This window comes from Perna viridis, chromosome 4 (assembly GCF_037379345.1).
Source record: "Perna viridis isolate PV_CMFRI_1.1 ecotype Kerala chromosome 4, ASM3737934v1, whole genome shotgun sequence".
Taxonomy (NCBI): Eukaryota; Metazoa; Mollusca; class Bivalvia; order Mytilida; family Mytilidae; genus Perna; species Perna viridis.
Genome location: NC_142448.1, coordinates 28,256,910 through 28,275,486, shown reverse-complemented (window position 1 = coordinate 28,275,486; position 18,577 = coordinate 28,256,910). Strand labels below are relative to the sequence as shown.

At 33.4% G+C, this 18,577-nt stretch overlaps 1 protein-coding gene across 1 annotated transcript; it reads right to left on the bottom strand.

The window, feature by feature from the left end:
• Positions 1-579: 579 nt before the first annotated feature.
• LOC148619604 (uncharacterized) lies at positions 580-18,090 on the bottom strand. The gene is made up of 3 exons (XM_088579721.1): positions 18,005-18,090; positions 6,364-6,436; positions 580-5,046 (listed from the first exon to the last, which is right to left on the bottom strand). Exon 3 carries the CDS (start codon positions 5,031-5,033, stop codon positions 3,108-3,110), a length of 1,926 nt encoding a protein of 641 aa, XP_088435847.1. The 5' UTR covers positions 5,034-5,046; positions 6,364-6,436; positions 18,005-18,090; the 3' UTR covers positions 580-3,107.
• Between the last annotated feature and the right edge of the window lie 487 nt (positions 18,091-18,577).

Genomic DNA, 18,577 nt, shown 5'->3' with positions numbered 1-18,577 from the left:
GGCAAAATGGGAAAAATCAGAAACATGCATGTCAAAACCACACCAATCTGACAATGTAATACCACTCAAGGATTCTTTCTCTATTTGAAAAGATAATTATTAGATCTCTGCTTCAGTGGCTTTGCACAGAAATTTTTTCAATAGAATCTTAGAAAAATGAGGTTTTTGACAAGAGTTATCTGCCCTTGAAATGTTCATTTCCAGTGCATTTCAATGAAATTGTAACTCAATTATCCAGCATGATATGGGAAATCATGTCTGTTTTCCTTGATTCTAATGGTTGCAAATAATCAAATTAAACTATCAAAATGACGGTTCTTTTTCATACCATGTCTGATTCTTACAGGGACTGACACTTAAATGCCTAAGGCCAAAAAGTAGTGTTGTTTCCTCATATCAGCAAGAAAAAATATGATTAGTAGGTAGGGATATTATATGATTTTTCAAAATCATTTTGTTTACATATAGTTAATGGGGAAACAATCTAAACTTGATCAGTGCTAGAGCCAAAATGGCCATAAAATGTTTAAGGTAGGTACAAAAAAAAAATAGGGTAGGTAGGGTAGCAAGAAATAGACATTGTTTTTTTTTTTTTTTTTTTTTTTGCCTAATTTAATCAGGCTTTAAAAAAATTATACATGAACTTATATGAATGAACAATGTAGTGTAATTATGAATTGTGTTGTATTAGTCCAGGCAATCTAGCAAATTTTCACCCTTCATCTTAAAAAATGCAACAGAAGGTATCCAAGTTCTAATCTATAGCATTATAAACATAGAATAAAGTCATAACAAAATATAATGAGTGGAAAACTCAAAATAAGCAGTTCAAACTTCTTATGGAAATTAACATTGGAAAAAGGAGGTAACTTTGTAAAAAAAGGCTGAAAAAACAATGAAATTTGATACAAATTCATAATTATGCTGTATTTGATAAATAAAATAGTAAAAAGTAGCAATAGTGGACATTTTAGGATTAGTTAGAAGACCATGTACAACTTAAAAAGAGGTTTCATATCTTTAACCAAACAACAACTTAGATTTAGAACCTAAATAGTAAACCATCAGTCCAATTATGGAGATAATGAAGTTAAAGAATTTCAATTGTGATGAAAATGATGTAGTAAATATTCTACTTTGTGTGGTTAAAAGATTCTTTTAACAAAGCCAAAACTGTTTATAAATAGTTTACAAATGTAAACAATAACAACTTTAAAAAAAAAAAGAATTAAAAATGATAGAAGTGCCAGGAAATATAATTTTTTTTCAAATAAAAAATTATGCCAAAATTCTAATGTACCCATCATATCTACCAGTATATATATAATTTGTTTATGTTAAAAATTTGTTTTGACTGGACTATATAAAATAGACATACTAAGTACGATAATCACTGAAATAATTGTTTTCTTTGAGAGAGCATGCGCTGAACATTACACAATGAATAATTAATTATTGCCATACCTTTCCAATTGATAAAAATCCCCTATGCAGATTTTGTCATAAAAAAAAAACTAACTTGTAAACATGTTTAAATTAAAAGATTCTGGTAAAACTCTTTTAAGCCAATAATCATATTTTAAAAGGACTTATCAACTGGTTATCTATTATTATTGGTATATAATAAATGACCAATTACTGATTGTGGTCGGCTGTTTAATCTGCATGTACTGTAGTCTGTAAACCAATAAATTTTAATATAAACTTTCGCTATTTTCACAACCCCATCAAAATCACCAACGTTTATCTCCACAAAAAAATTGCTTGGTTTTAAAATAAACAATAAAAATAACAAAAGAAATGTTGCATTAAAAACACTTGTGGGTTACTCCCTGCCAAATTTTATTATCTTTCTATATACATGTAGATTTAATCATTATTTTCCACAATTTTTTATCTGCTTACAGATCCATGAACAATTTGTATCAACACTCTTGTTCATGAGACTCAGTCTAAAACCATGAAAGTTTACTGGCATGAAAATTTGATTTACAGTATATCTTGTGCTAAAAGTTGATCCTAATTTGGCATAACAGTACTCTGGTATGAAAACATGTACATGTAGCATAAGGTTTCATTTCAATGATCTTCACATACTTTCTAAAATTAACAGATACTAATAACTCACTCACTTCTTCATGAATACTCATCTATTCAAATTCCGTTCAAATAGAAATACTGATTAATGGAGAAGAAATTATTAAAACTGTCATGGATAAAGTTTTGACTTTTTAAAAAGGAAAAAAACTCCCCAAAAGTTAATAAAAAGAGACCAATAATATTGACGGACAACTGGTTACTGAAAACCTTAATCTATTCACCTATATAGAAAGTAAACCAACCAATTGAGAAAGTTATCTATCATCAGAACACCACTACTAAAATCATTTATGATCACTGATTATAAAAAAAATGTTTTGATAAAAAAAGCAACATTTCTTCCAATTAATGTAAATAGTCCATATGTAAACATGCGATGACATACATAACATGACATAAAGATGGAAAAATGTACCAGTTTGCAAGTAGCAAAACATTTAATGGAGATAAGTCAACATCACATAATTGAAACACACACTGTTTTAGATAATGGTATCAAGTTTTGTGGTTCAGCAGGTACAAAGGGTCAAAATTTGCAGACTGAAACTGAAAATCTAATACATCTTATCTTAAAATGGTTCTCAAAATTTCTAATGTTGGCACTGTTCAAAAAATTCTATCCCAGTCACTGGATCAGTACTTCAAATAAGTTCATGACATATAAATCTGATGGGCCTGAAATTCCATGTATACCTTGTTCTGTGTCCATAACATAAATTGTATGATTTAAATTTTGTATTTAATTAAAAACCAAGTTATTTTACAAATATATTATATGTACATGAATCACTTTCAGTTCCAAACTTAATTTCTTAAAAATCATAAAATCAATAATGTCACTAAAGATTTACATCCAACAATAACTTGTAACATATTTCTTGTTCACCAAAGTTACAAGTATCTTCAGGAGTGGTGGTGTTCTTGTTCACCAAAGTTACAAGTATCTTCAGGTGTGGTGGTGTTCTTGTTCACCAAAGTTACAAGTATCTTCAGGAGCTGTGGTGTGTTCAACTTCTTTTTTCGATCTTGGCTGCTTTCTGCTCAGTTGATTCTGAAGATATTTTTCTTTTTCTCTTTTTAGGATGCAAATGAATTCCACTATGATTCATAAGATTAAAATATGTTCGAGCCCTGTAGTCACACTTGTCACACGGGTAAGGACGTTCGTCCAGGTGATATTGTATGTGGTTTTCCAACTCTTTCTTGTATTTGAACTTCTTGTGACATGTATCACATTCAAATACTTTGGTACGTTCTAAATCTCCCGTATGAAGCATCATATGGCGTTTAAGACTACTTTTAGTAGTACAAGTTAAACCACAAACGAAGCACTCATGCTCTTTTTCTTCTTTAGACTTATGCATGTACCCTATATGATGCTGAAGGTATCGCTGATACTGAAACACTCGACTACAAAAAGGACATTTATAGTCTTTTCGTTCATTTATGTCATGAAGTGAGATATGTCTCCTTAAATTTGATTTGTTGGAATAAGATTTTTCACAAATATTGCAGACCCATTCGTTTGTCTCTTTGTTGATAGTCATCCAGCTCTCATATTCATCCTTTTTTCTTTCTCTCTTATTATATCTGTGGGTCTGGAGATGAGAGTAAAGCTTTGCTTGTGAGGGGCATTGTTTGTTACAATGAGCACAAAAATATTCAGTGTTGTCATCCTCATTTGGGCACTTAGTATTGTGTGTAGTTTCTCGATGTTTTATTAGATCTTCTGCAGAATCAAAAACTCTGTTGCATCTAGTACATGGTAATTCTACATCATTCTTCTTCTTCAATGGTTCTTCATCCACATCATCGTCAGATATAATATTACGCTCATTATCAGGACAATGCAAACATCCTATTAAATGACTACGCAATCTATTTTTGTTTACAAATGTCTTTCCACAGTGCTTACACTCACAGCTACATTTTTTGTATAATCTTTTTGCTTTTTTCTTCCCCTTCAAGTCATCTGACTGTTGTGATTTTGAGGATTTTTTCCCAGATGACCCATATTCAACAGAATACATATGGAGCCTTATATTTTCAGACAATTCATCAACATTAGAAATTTCTTTTAGTTTTTGATGAGACATACATTCAGTTGCCTTTTCAGTTACATTGTTGTAGAAAGTGACAAGATGGTCTTTTAAAAAACGTTCACCCATAAATTTCTTTCCACAATACCTACAAAGATACATTTTCTTTAATTTCCCTTTTTTAACATGATCAAGTTTCAGAAATGGTGGATTTACAGTGTTCTGATCATCACCATTATCTGGACTTCTTTGGTTAACCGTGTTTGAAAATTTGTCTAGACATTTGTCCATGCTTTCCTCATTATCAACATCTTCATTCGGAATTTCAAAGGCTGGCAAGACATGACTACCATCTTGATAAGATTCTTTCTGCTCATTCAAAGATTCAGCTTCTGTTCTTACACCAACACCACTTGAATGAGAATCAACATGTTCTATAAATTCATCTACCAACTCGAAAACCATATCACACAAAACACATTCAAACTTTGTTATACATGGTGAGTCAGAGCAACCGGACTCATTGCTTGACCTTGAGGAGTCATCATCTTGTGATTGGATGAAGAAACTTTGTTGTGCACCAGATTCTTCCTCATCTTTCCCCGGTTCTGGAATGGCATCTGACACTATGCTTTCTTCTTGATTAAAATCTTGTTTTTCAGAACAATTTACATTTGCAGACATACCTGGCCTATCGTCATGTTTTTCAGAACTTTGGTAATACTCATTCATAACACCAAAAGCATCATCTTTTATCTGATTTGCAGTTCCACTTTTATCAATATGACTTACATGGACCTCCGTTTTATCAACTGAACTTGTCTCAGATGGAGTTTGCCTTTCAGGTATTTTTAGAATATGGCGGGTCTTCCTTTGACTTTTCTGATGTACCATGGCTACTTGCTTACTGAAATGAGAAAATAATTAATATAAAATCAAGGTCTCATTAACTCTGGTTGCTTGTTAACAAGATTGTACCATATGTGCCCTGTCACAGATGAGATGCCTATGTCATCAAATTCCAATAAAATTTGTATCAGCAAAATGGTGGTGTAGTGTGTGAATCTACCCATCATAACAATATATTCTGATGGAAATCAGCAAGCAGTTTCAATAGAAAGTTAAACAAGCCACCATGTACATCATAACACCGGTAAAATTTGTTATGATCGAAGTTATAGACAATTAATCTCAAAACTGTGCCACAAATTTCAATGGCAAATATAAACAAGTTACATATATTTACATGGTATAAATTTGTTACAAACAAACTAACATAATGGTAACAATGAACAATCCCATAAAATCTGTCAAATGTCTTCAAAGCAGATTGATATAAAAGGAATTACATACCGACTAGATTTTGTGTAAAAAAAAAAAGAGTAGGGAAGTTCCTTTAATGATCAGGTGACAAAGTATTTTGAAACTGAAGGATCAAAAACCCAAAGAGAAACATGTCATCAATTGTTTTCTAGAATATTCAAAGCTGGACTCCTGACCCTACTGTACTATTGTCACAAGAATCATTTAATCAATTAAAAGTATCTTGGTTATCCATCCTGTTTTCATATTATAAAATAAATCTCTCAAAGTCAACAGATCTTCATGAAAATATCAGCATAGGACCGTCTCACCATGCCAATCAATTTTACCACATGAGAATATGGCTGAACAGATTAGTTTTTAAGTTATTTTCACAAATAAAACTCAATTTTTAAGTAAGAGTAACCATGTTTTTTCAACACATCAAAAATCTCCTCACACAGATTGTTAAAGATATCCTAACAAACATTCATGCCCTGTTTGATTTTAATCCATCCAGTAGTTTCAGAGAAGACTTTCAAAGCTGGAAAAGTAAAATTCAGAAAAAAATTACTTCCTGCCTGATTTTGCTAAACCCTTCTGTTTTGTAGTTATTTGCAAAATTCTGAAATTTGATCCCCTACATGTATATGTTCTATTTCTAGTAACGGTGACCATGTTTTATTGATATATAAAAAATTCCCACACACTGATTGATAAAAATGCACTAAGGAACATTCATGCAAAGTTTGGTTACAATCTATCTAGTAACTTCAGGAAGATGTTTGAAAAATTTAATGAACAATGACAACAACAACCTCATTGATGGCGACAGTTAACACTGCCCTTCAGGCAAGGTGAGTTAATAAGAGCTTCAGTGTCAATTCAACACTGAAAAGAAAAAATAAATTGTTATCTTCACCTTCTACTACTCAGATGTTCTACTGTCCTTTAATTCATGCTTTGATCTTGTAACTATCCACTTCATTACAATCCTGAAATGAAAATAAGATATTTAAGGAAAAATAATTTAATTTTAATACTACCTTTCTGATTGGCCTTCTCTCTTATTTTGTACATGTATATCCTGGTTTGGCACTATGACCAGGGCATAATCTAGAGGGAGAAATCAGCAAAACCATCTAAAAAAAATGGAACATTAAGTGATTACCCACCACATTGTGGTGAAAAAAGGGGGATAGCAGGGTACAATCAAAGTGCTGCCAGCACTCGTGGTTTTTGATTCTTGTGAAAATCCTAGCATGAACAAAATTTCAAAGATTACATGATGTAAAATAAAATTGGGATCATACATTTGCATTTTTCATATCTAATATCAAGAACTGGTTTTTTTTCATAATGTGTATAAACCGGTTGTCAATCCATACTTCTGATCTCCACACACAAATAAAAATTTTGTTCCATTTCACCTTTTCCTAAATTCTTAAACACTCCAAAACATTAACAAACTACAGTAACAGTTTATTTATTATACAATGTACTCCATTAAAACAATTTTCAGCTTAGGAACAAAATTTCCTTGATGAACATAAGACTTCCAAAAACTTAAGAATTTTATCAAATTGAATTTTCCCGCCAATTTTACTGGGTAAAAATCACTGCTCATCACTTCTTGTTTATTAATGATAAATCATTAATGAAAGGCTGGAGAATTTAACTGGTAAGTGTGTTAAACATAACATGCTTAACACATTTTATGCTTCTTGACACATTACTGCAAGAACTAAATTTCCTAAATGCAGATTTATTAATAAATATGACCTTTCAAAGCCAAAAAGGAGTCCCTCAAATCTTCAGTTGATATGAAAATTAGATCTCAAATCTATTTGCAGAAATTGTAGAATATCATTGAGCTGAATAATTGCAAGAAACATATTTGCTGGTTCTAAAACAGGTTTTGAATGATATAAAAGCAATTACATTTGGACTATATTTTTGTGTAATGTTCAAAAATAGTAGGGAAGTTCCAGTGATACACTGGCGACATAAGGTATTTTGATAAATCAAAAACCTAAAAATGTCAATCTTGTTATTTTTCAAATAGAAATTACTAAAACTTCTCCTTATCATCCATATCTAGATTAGGCCCTGAGTGATGATCTGTTCAAAGTCTAGATTCAACAGTGTTGCAAGGTACACCAGTGTTCCAGCTACGATTATGGAATCAGTAAAAGTGTAAGTTTGTAAGTTGACAGAGCTTCACAATTTTTTGGCGCAATTAAGTTTAACATGTAAAATATTGTTTAACGTGATCTGTTTCATCTCATTTCTATGACGACACTTAGGGTGCACTCTACAGTAACATTAAGGCGCACTTTTTCACACACCAAGTTACCCCCGTCAAATTTTGTAAAACTTAAAATTAGCAGTTGCAATTTGGTGGATATATTGTTTAAATGTAGATAAGCATTTATACAAAGACAGATGTAATATATGTAATGGTAAACAGGTGTAATTTAAATGAAGAATGGTATCCAGAACGTTTCAGTCCTGTGCCGTATTAGGTTCTCTCCTTAGCATCAGATAGCTGATTTTCAAAATACCTTATTTCGCACGAACTTTTGGGACTAAAACTGTGAGAGAATGAATCGAAAGGGTCTTATTATTTTTACCTATTTTCCACCTAGTACATGCATGCTTTCATCCTGTGGTAGTGTCTAAGTGCCTAATATTTTATAAAACATAGTCATTGGATGTTAGTTTTGGAAAGGCACCCCTGATTTGTACTACAACACAGTAATATTTTTTTCAGTATGTTACCATGGCTACTGGATTTTATAAGAATAATCAGTAAATTACTTATGGATGACTTGAAACTCCACACACCAAGGATTAAAAAAATATGCACTTTTTTACGACAAAACACTAGAAATTTCTGTGTGGACTGTCTCAAAACAGCTTTATTTCAACAAAATGAGACCAAATTTTCAGAAATGACCTAACTGTACGGTACTACCTTACATTTGAACCTGAGAAAACATCTCTCTACCTCTGTTGAAGCAATGACAGCCATGTTTTCAGCAAGATCAAAAATCCCCAATCACAGATTGTTAAAGTTGTCCTACTTAACATTTATGCTAAGTTTTGTTACAATCCATCCAGCAGTTTCACAGTAGAAGATTTTCAAATGTAAAAATCAGGAAAAAAATCCATTTCAGGACCCATAACTCAAACATCCTTCAAAAGATCTTTCTGAAAAGTTCAGAGTACAAAATCACTGAATACACTTAGCATATGTCGATCTTTTGATCAATAACGTGTAACTGTAATGCACACAGTTGAGGGTCGATATAGGGCAGTCTGAATTTCTGCAGGAATAATTTCCTTACTTCATCTGAACTTTGCATCAAAATGAATTTAAAGGTTTGTTGTCATTTATCATTTGTACATTAAAGTTGAGTGTTAACCCAATGCAGGTAACCGGTTAGTACATTTTGTAGTTGCTTGTCGGCAATGTTTACGATGTTGAAGACCTTATTTATGCTACAAATGAACTCCCCAGAGACCAATATTAAACATCACCTGGTCCGATTCTACTAGCTAACAATTATATTCACAGTCGAAATTGCACTAAAAATAGAAAAATGAGGCAACCTGATATAGTTTGATAAAAACAAGAGGCTCCCAGGAGCCTGACTCGCTCACCTGGTTAAGTAAGTCTTTCAAGGGCAATAAATTTAAGAAGGAATTGTCCAATAATTTTGACGCAAGAAGACTTTGGTAGGACTATCATAAGGATCATTTCAGCAATTGAAAGTTTCTATCTATTAGAGTTATTAAGATAATGTAAAACTGTAAAAAAAAAAAAAAAACAAAAACATGAGGCTCCGTGGAGCCTGAATCATTCACCTGGTTAAATTTTTGCCTTTTAAGGGCACTAATTCTAACAAGAAGTCTGACAATTTTGACTCCATGAATGCTTTGGTAGGACTTATCATGAGGATCATTTCATCAATCGAAAGTTTCATTCTATCTATTATAGTTTTTTAGATATTGACTGAAAACTTTCAAGGGCAATAAATCTTATATGGAGTCGTCTGACAACTTAGATCCCTTTGACTTTTGTAGGCCTTATAATAAGAACCATTTCAGCAATTGAAAGTTTCATTCTAGCTATCATACTCATAGTTTTAAAGATATAGGCTGAAAACTGTAAAAAAAAAAAAAGGTAATTTTTCAACTCTCAAGGGCAATAACCCTTACATGGAGTCATCTGACAACTTTGATTGGTTCAAATTGGTCAGGTACTGTCTCAGAGGAGAAGATTTTTGAAAGGATTAAGATTAAAAATAGCAAAAAAAAAACCGTCAAAAAAGAGCAATAACTCCAACATGGCTTAACAGATTAAAAAGAAAATTTGACCACTGATAGATCTCACCATGCTTAACACTTTAACCACATAAGAAATGGCTTCACCTAACAGTTTTGGAGATATATGCAAAAAACTACTATCTGGCCCCTATGTTCTATTTTTAGTAATGGCAGCCTTGTTTTTTGATGGATCAAAAATCCACAGGTCAGTTCTATGCAGGATACCCCAAGGAACATTCATAACGACGTACGCCAAGTGATCGCAATAGCTCACAAGGCTTTAGGACAGGTGAGCTAAAAAATTACTTCAGAGCTCAAAAAAGAGGTCATGAGTTTCTGCCCAAAAAAGCAAGTTTTTGAAGGGAGTAGAGTTCATTTCTAGGCCCCTCGCCAGAGCAGAATTTTTCTATAGTGATTTATTTTGCCTGGAATCTAAAATAAGGATGATGTCTCTCACAACAATTTCTATGTCCATCTCATGTATTGACTACTTCTAGTTTTAGGCCAAGCTGAGGCCAAAAATGAGAAAAGATCCTCATTTTTTCACACCAGTGACACTTTGGGGGAACTCCTGACCTCCCACTCGTGACATTCGATTTCCGGTAAGTTAAACTTCTTTAATGTAAATAAAAGACATAAAGTATTTTAAAACATGTTTAGCTAATTAACATTAGTGGTGGCTTTCAACATGTCAGATACTAGAGGTTAGGATGGCACTAAGTCAGAAAACAGCTTGCCAGACAACCTCTAGCATTGCTGAAGTAATTGCCTTCCTGATATTATAAGTTGAATACCACAATGGCATTTTGTACCTGTACATATTACACTGCTAAATTCAGACAAAGCTTTTAAAGCTTACTTCAGCTTTTCTTTCCACAATAGAAATTTAAATTAAATCCAGTAAAAATGTAAATATTTTTATACACATGATCTTTGTTATTTTTCATCACTATTTTTGGCATTTAATGTTTTGGTTTTTACCATGCATGCAGCAGTTAGTAATCATCAAATATGTGATGGATAACCAGTGCTTTCATTAAGAGCCGGTACCTGGTACTTTTACCCGGCTACGGTTGTGTCTGGTACCAGCAGAAAAAATAAAAGCAAAAAAAATCATGAAGAAAAATCTAGTTTGTTTGTTTGTTGGGGTTTAACGTCCGAGCAGCAATATTTCAGCTATATTCAGACGATGAACATGAAATTGATGATAAAATGAACATGAAATGATGATGAAATGAAAAAGGGATGGGACACAAGGACAATGGGGTCGACAAATTTTGATTGTCACTGGAAATAGGGAGAGGTGGGTAGGGTCGGGCAATTTAGCCTCCTGTGGCGGAGCCCTATGATTCCTACTCCAGGAGAATACCACAGTAGGGTTCTTTAACGTGCATGGAACGTGGCATCTTTCCCAACACAGTGCACCACTATGGTTTGCAGTCAGGTTTTCCGTAATATAGCCTGACAACCCCAGCATGTAACACGCCAGGGGTACCCCATTCCACCACCTGGGGCACACATCCCAGTTGCTCTGTGGACAAAGCGCCCTAGCCCCCGGCTAGGGTTCTGAGCACTATTTAGTTGCCTTTTACAAGCTTAGCGCTGCTACAGGCCTATTCTTTTAACACCCGGACCTGCACAGGGCTAAAAATCTAGTAAATAGATATCCAAGATCGTTCTGTCTGTAGGCTACAGGTATATCTCCAAAATGGCATTCTTAAGTGTTTATTATTGTTTATATAATTGGTGTCTTCGTCGAGGTCCGCGTCAGGGTCTCACTAATTGCCGACAAGAAGCGACAAGAAACTTTAATTAGCGATAAGAAACTTTGAATAAGCGACAAGAAGCTTGAATTAGCAACAAGAAACTAAAAAAATACCGACAAGAGGAGATAAACTATATTTATTAGATGTTTGAATAATAAAAAGATGAAAAAAAAAATTATGTTTTTTAATAGGAGAACTGAAAATGAAGAAGATTGTAAGAAGTTATATTACCCATCTTGTTTCTTAAATGCCTTGACACGTTTTCAAGAGGTCGTAATCAAAGGTGCCATTTGTATGACAACAGTTCATACAGACGAAGTCTATACTTCTACATTGCATTAAGATAGTGAACTGGTCTTTCTTTATTTTTTGTTGTGAAACCATAATTCACATGATTCACATGATTCACAGTAAACACAAAGGCTAGTGCAATTTTTGCCAGTCTCCACAAGGAAACTTTGCCATTTTGATTCGCTTGCCCAAGGGAAAAACACTGTACTAAAGGGTTTGTAATACCAATGGTATTATACAACTTCACTCCCTTGCCCATGGGGAACCCTGTTTCTAAGGGTTTGGACTAACACAAAGTTTTTATCCCCTTGCCCAAGGGGAAGCTCTCCTCCTGAGGGTATCTATTTATTTATTTATTAACACCAATGGTATTAATGTCAGTGTAACAAAGCAAAACCATATGCAAATACGTAGCAAAGATTCTTACAAACGCACAGAGTTGTACTTTTGCAAGAACCAGAGTGACTGCTTTGGGTCCGGTATTTATGTTAAAGATGAGTAAAAAGTGTAGCTTCTTCAGCTCGGGTGTATTGAATGCATGTATAAGATGAGTTGAATTTTGGCTTCAGTCAGCTTGGTAGAAAAACAAATTCTGTACTAGTAACCCTTTGAACATAAATGACTGACAAAACAACCACGCTTAGAATCATCAACAGTGTTTTTACTTTCTACTTAGTTTTCTGGTATATGGCTTCATAAATTATGATGCTAAAAAAAACTTATTACGGCCAATATTATTTTAAATTTTTACATCAAAAGAATCAGTGTGTTTGATTCTGAAGGTTACAACAACAATTCTAGCTACCAAACTCTTGATTGTGAGATCAAAGGGTGAGTGGCTTCTTTCAGGTAATTAATATCATAACTATCTGAATTTAACGACCCACATGCGTGGAAAGCCCACATGCCACCATAAGTCAGTGATTAACACCTTGTTGACTGGCGTGTGGATGTATGGCATAACTTAATTAATCCAATTGGCTGATATGCCTAAATATACAAATCTATCGGAATTTAGAATGATTTAGAATTCTGACATATCTGCATTCTTTAAAAATGATTTCAAACATTTATTAAAAATAAATATAGCAGAAATAGATAATAAATATCTCAATCTTTTGTCAAAAACATAGCATTTTTTAAACACAAACCTTTGCAAATTATGTTATTTTTCACCCTTTTCATCAATTTATTTCTTTATTATATTTTAAAATGTCATTTACAATGATATATTTAATTAATATTAGTTTACTGAAATTTTAAACCTTATATGGCATATTTTTACCAGAGACATTAATGTGTATTAATGTCTCTGTTTTTATCAACTTTGCATGTAATTTTTTTTTTTTAATATAACCAGGGATTTATAACTTCTTACAATTATTTCTATTTTTTCATCTTTTTTTTAACTCGAACATATTTAAATGGTCCCTTGCAGTTCGAGCTACCGAGGTTTGACTGTAATTCAAACAGCAAATAAATATAGTCTCTCTCCTCTTGTCGGTATTTTTTAGTTTCTTGTTGCTAATTCAAACTTCTTCTCGCTAAATCAATTTCTTGTTGCTTCTTGACGCCTCTTGTTGGTAATTAGTGAGATCGCCGCATCGGAATCTAATCAGTAAAGCACTTTAACCTACGACTATTTAACGTAGTGTCAATTTATAGAAAACGTGATGACTTAGCAATCACCGATTACTTTGTGCAGAACAAAAAGCTAAACATAGGTGAAGATTCTATGAAAATGTGTCAAAAAAATGTCATTCACATTTGGAATTGCCCCACTCCCGTCATTTTCCTGATATTTGTCGTGATTTGCGCAGACAAGTGCAGGATTTTTAGAGTTAACAACAAGTCAACACATGAAACAAACTTTTACAGAATATGATTTAAGGGACGACCATTCGATTTGGTGGGAAGGGGGAGTTTTGGTAAAAATGTTCTGGCAACCCTAAGTTTGAAAAGAACATGTCTGAACTATGCTCACAAGAATATAAAAAAAAAAAGATTTTATCCGAGATTCAACACTGCTATAGATAATAATAGACAATAAATACATTGAAAAATTCTGTCCGTCTTAATGTCAACTAATCCCTTTTTGAGATCCAGTGTCCGGAGCTATTTTCTGATTTGGCTGCCCACTGAATCCCTTATCAACACCGCAAATTTCATTCTGGAAAATTTTACCTCACTCGGAACAGAACGTTTTACATCACATGCTTCATTGGGCTCACTCAAACACGGAAGGGGATCGATTCTATATACATTTTTCTCTTTAAATCATCTTGGTTTATGATGTTTTCTGCCATATTTCAGCAAAAGTTCAATCGGGCGCCGCCATTTTTGTTTACAGTGAAACTAGATCATGTGCCTCAGTTTTAATATGAGATGAGTTATAGTTTATTTCTTACTTTCACTTTGACAGTGCCTATATGATACGTGGAGCGGACATTGCTTCTTAATGGCATAAAAGGTTTTAACGGAGTACTATTGTTGTGCATCTTTTTTTGAGGGAGGGAATATACTCTTATTGTTATTTTCAAATGGGGGGATCTTTTAGTTCTTTATATGCCTCAATATGTTTACACACAATTTTTAACCTTCTGGGGTTTTTTTTACTGGGGGTGGGGGGCTATTTTTTCTTTTGGTTTCGTTTCAGATGTGGCTGCTCTATTTTTGTTGATATTTTGGGATATTTTATGTTTTTAGTTATTTTGGGGGGTTTTCCATTTTATTTTTTTAAGCTGTTTTTAGGGTTTTCTCCATTTAGTTTAAGTTCTTTTTTTTTTCAATCGTTCCAGCATCTAAGCCTTCTCGGGACAATATTCATAATAAAATTTAACATTTATGTATCATTATGTAGCCAAATGTCTCAGCTTTACAATGTTACAAAGACAGTTCCGGTAACAATTAGGGCTTAGGAGTAAATAAACAAAATGTACCCCTGTCCAACCAAAAAATCGCTTAAATTGACATGCAATGTACATGTATTTTTCAATATCGAAACCCTACAGTATTTATGTTTCAGTAGGAAATGGCTTATTAGGTATTTTCTGTTAAGTATTATCACAATTAATACTTCTGGGGTTCTTTTGATGATTTGTGGCGATTCTCGTAGTCAGAATTCATCAAGAAAAGCTAAAAATGGGATTTTTTATTTTTTTGTAAAAAGTCACACAAATTTAAATCTACAACTTACTGTTCAAATATAAACTTCTCATTTTGGTATCATTTGATAGATAATTTAATATTCCACATAAATATACCAAGAAAAACTCATTTTCAAGAAAGAATTTTCGAAAAATATTAAAAATATTACCTCTTAGCCCACCCTCAGAAAACAGATCAACAGATCTTGAACTTTTCCAAATCAAGTTAGATGAGAAATTGCCATCCCGTCCAATGGAAAAAAAATACATCCACATGAACTACAATGTTAATTTTTTAGCATATAAACAGTATACAACAGACATGTTGGAACTTTTGTTTTAATTAACGATATATCCAACATATCTGCTCATTTCAGGTGCATATTATTCAGTTTCAATATGACAATAATGAGTTTGTCATAAAAAAGGGGATTTTTTGGAATATCATATTTCCTTACATTTCACCGGCAATTGGCAATTTTATTCAAATACTATCCCTAAAACAAGCTTTTAAATACTATTTATTAGTAGTACATGTATTGAAATAAAGTGATATAGTGCCTTAGATTTCTAATGAGCTAGTGTTATAAATGTTCGAACTTTACCAAATTCAATTGAGTTCCTGTCAAGTGTATTCATGTCACAACATATTGAGTTTCCTTTGCAAGATAACCTTGAAATACATGTAGCTGTTTGCTATGTATATGGTAAGAACAAGACAAGACATGAATTTTACTACATTTGCAAAAAAGTTCTTCAGTAAATACTGTGCCTAAAGCAAGAGTTAACGAATGATTTTGCGGATCAAGGGTATCTTAAAAGATTTATGTTTGCCTATTCTCAAGAGATTTAAGTTTCCCTTTTAAATGTCAAATCATGTAAAGACTATGTTCTTGTTACCATATGTGCTTTGTATAGATGGAACATACATTGTAACTTATGTAAGTGATTTTGGGTACTGTCCAATGTCAACGTTCTGTTTCAAGTGACCTAACAATTTTTCACTTTATTTTTGGAATAAACTGAAAGATTTTCTTCACAAAAATATCAACTTCCTATAGGAAGAATTTGAATCTCTTCCAAAATTTGATTCTCACATATCAACAAAAATATATTTTAAAAAAAAGATATCTGTGAGAGATGGCACACTAGTGATATCCCCAGTTTCAATCAGGATATAAGGAAAATAAACAGTCCTTGGTAAGCAGTTAGTTATTGTTGAATTTTTCCAACATAGATCCCACTATACAACATACCTATAGGAAGAATGTGTTAAATTTCAAGCCACTGTGATGAGTAGTAGCTGAGAAAACTAGGTGGAAACAATTGTTATGGTAACATGGACAAGGGTAAAACAGTATACCCTCCTCTTACATGATTTGATGACAAAATTTTTTAAGTACATAGAAATAATTCACAATAAAGCAAACAAACTCCCCCTCAAAAAAATGATAAAAACAAAACTATCCTTGTTGCAACATGGATAATACTTGTAGCCCCCCCCCCCGACACAAAAAAAAAGAAAAGAAAACAACACCAGGACAATAAGGCCAAAACAGTACCCCAACAAAAAGAAGGTAAAATAGACACATTAGAAAAATAACACTCTCCCCAGTGGCCACCACCAAAAAAAAACCCAATTTAACATAGTAGAAATATTGTGGAACTGTTAAAAAAGAACTTGGAACAGAACTAAATGGAGAAAACCCCCAAAACACAAAAAAAATAAAATGGACCCCCCCCCCCCCCCCAAAAAAAAAAAAAAAAAAAAAAACTAAAAAAAAAAAACATAAAATATCCCAAAATATCAATAAAAATAGAGCAACCACATCTGAAACAAAACCAAAAGAAAAAATACCCCCAGTCAAAAAAAACCCAGAAGGTTATAAATAGTGTATAAAAATATTGAGGCATATAAAGAACTAAAAGAAAAAAGAAACCCCCCACCATTTGAAAATAACAATAAAAGTATATTCCCTCCCTCAAAAAACAGATGCACAACAATAGTACTCCATTAAAACCTTTTATGCCATTAATAAGCAACATCCGCTCTACATATCATATAGGCACTGTTAAAGTGAAAGTAAGAAACAAACTATAACTCATCTCATATTCAAACTGAGGCACTTGATCTAGTTTCACTGTAAACAAAATTGGTTGCACCCGATTGAAACGAAACGATATTGCTACAACTTTTGGCTGTATCTGCAGTATGGCAGTTATCATAAACCAAGATGATTCAAAGAGAAAAATGTATATAGAATTGATCCCCTTCCTTGTTTGAGTGTGACCAATGAAGCATGTGATGTAAAACATTTTGTTCCAAGGTGAGGTAAAATTTTCCAATTTTCCAGAATGAAATTTGCGGCATTCATAAGGGATTCAGTGGGCGGCCAAATCAGAAATTAGCTCCGGACACTGAATCCCAAAAGGGATTAAAAGTCAACAAGACTAAAACTGCCAGCCTTGTTCTTTTTCAGAAGCAAAGAATTTCTTATCAGACTAGGATTTTTAGACCAACATTTCACAATGCGACACATGCCATTGTCCTACATGTCACTGTAATAATTAGGTAATAAACAACAACAAACTTTTATTATGAAAATTATCAGAACTAGGAACCACCACGTTATGGAATTTCATTTAATAAATATTTAGTTTTGTTTCTATGCTTTTATTTGCACAATTTCAACTTGAAAGTTGTTACAAGCGGTTGAAGGGCGGTACTCCGTGGTACCGCTAAATCTGCGACTTTTTGTATGGCACTTCGTTCTGACCCCAACCCGACATATCAATATCCAAATAAAAAAGAGGAGGGTTACAGGGTCAGAGGAAATTCGGACTATTGAAAATTATGAACGGTCTTCAGGCACAGCCAACTGCACACTGTCAGTGACAGTGGGCACAGACGACTAAGATATCAAATAAGAGTGTTATATGTTAACCTTGTTTATATCAAGGACATATAATACGTTTATAGTTCGTAGTATATGTTCCTGTTTATGTTAAGACTGATTCTAATCAGTACCTCTTGAAATTTAGCTTTGAGAATAATGTTAAGAGAAAGAAGAGTTCTAGCTGACAACCTCCCGCTGGATTTTTTTTACCGGAAGTGATGTTATGATACTAAAAGCCTATTCCTTATCGGACAGTTTTTGAAATTGCCTCCGGAGGGCGACATAGTTATTCTCCTCTCACCCGGATAATTGGCCAAGCGCTCTGTCAACGATGGTACCAAAGCTGTCATCAAATGCACCAGCAGTAATTAAACTTGCAGTTCCAGTCTACTTTTCATATAAAGGAATTTAGTTCCTGCAGTTAGCGATAGCAACCTACTTTACTTTCTAAACTCAATTTTTAATACCCCCGTGCAGGTCCGGGTGTTAAAAGAATAGGCCTGCAGCAGCGCTAAGCTTGTCGTAAAAGGCGACTAAATAGTACTCAGAAACCTAGCCGGGGGCTAGGCGCTCTGCCCACAGAGCAACTGGGATGTGTGCCACAGGTGGTGGAATGGGGTACCCCTGGCGTGTTACATGCTGGGGTTGTCAGGCTATAATACGGAAAACCTGACCGCAAACCATAGTGGTGCACCGTGTTGGGA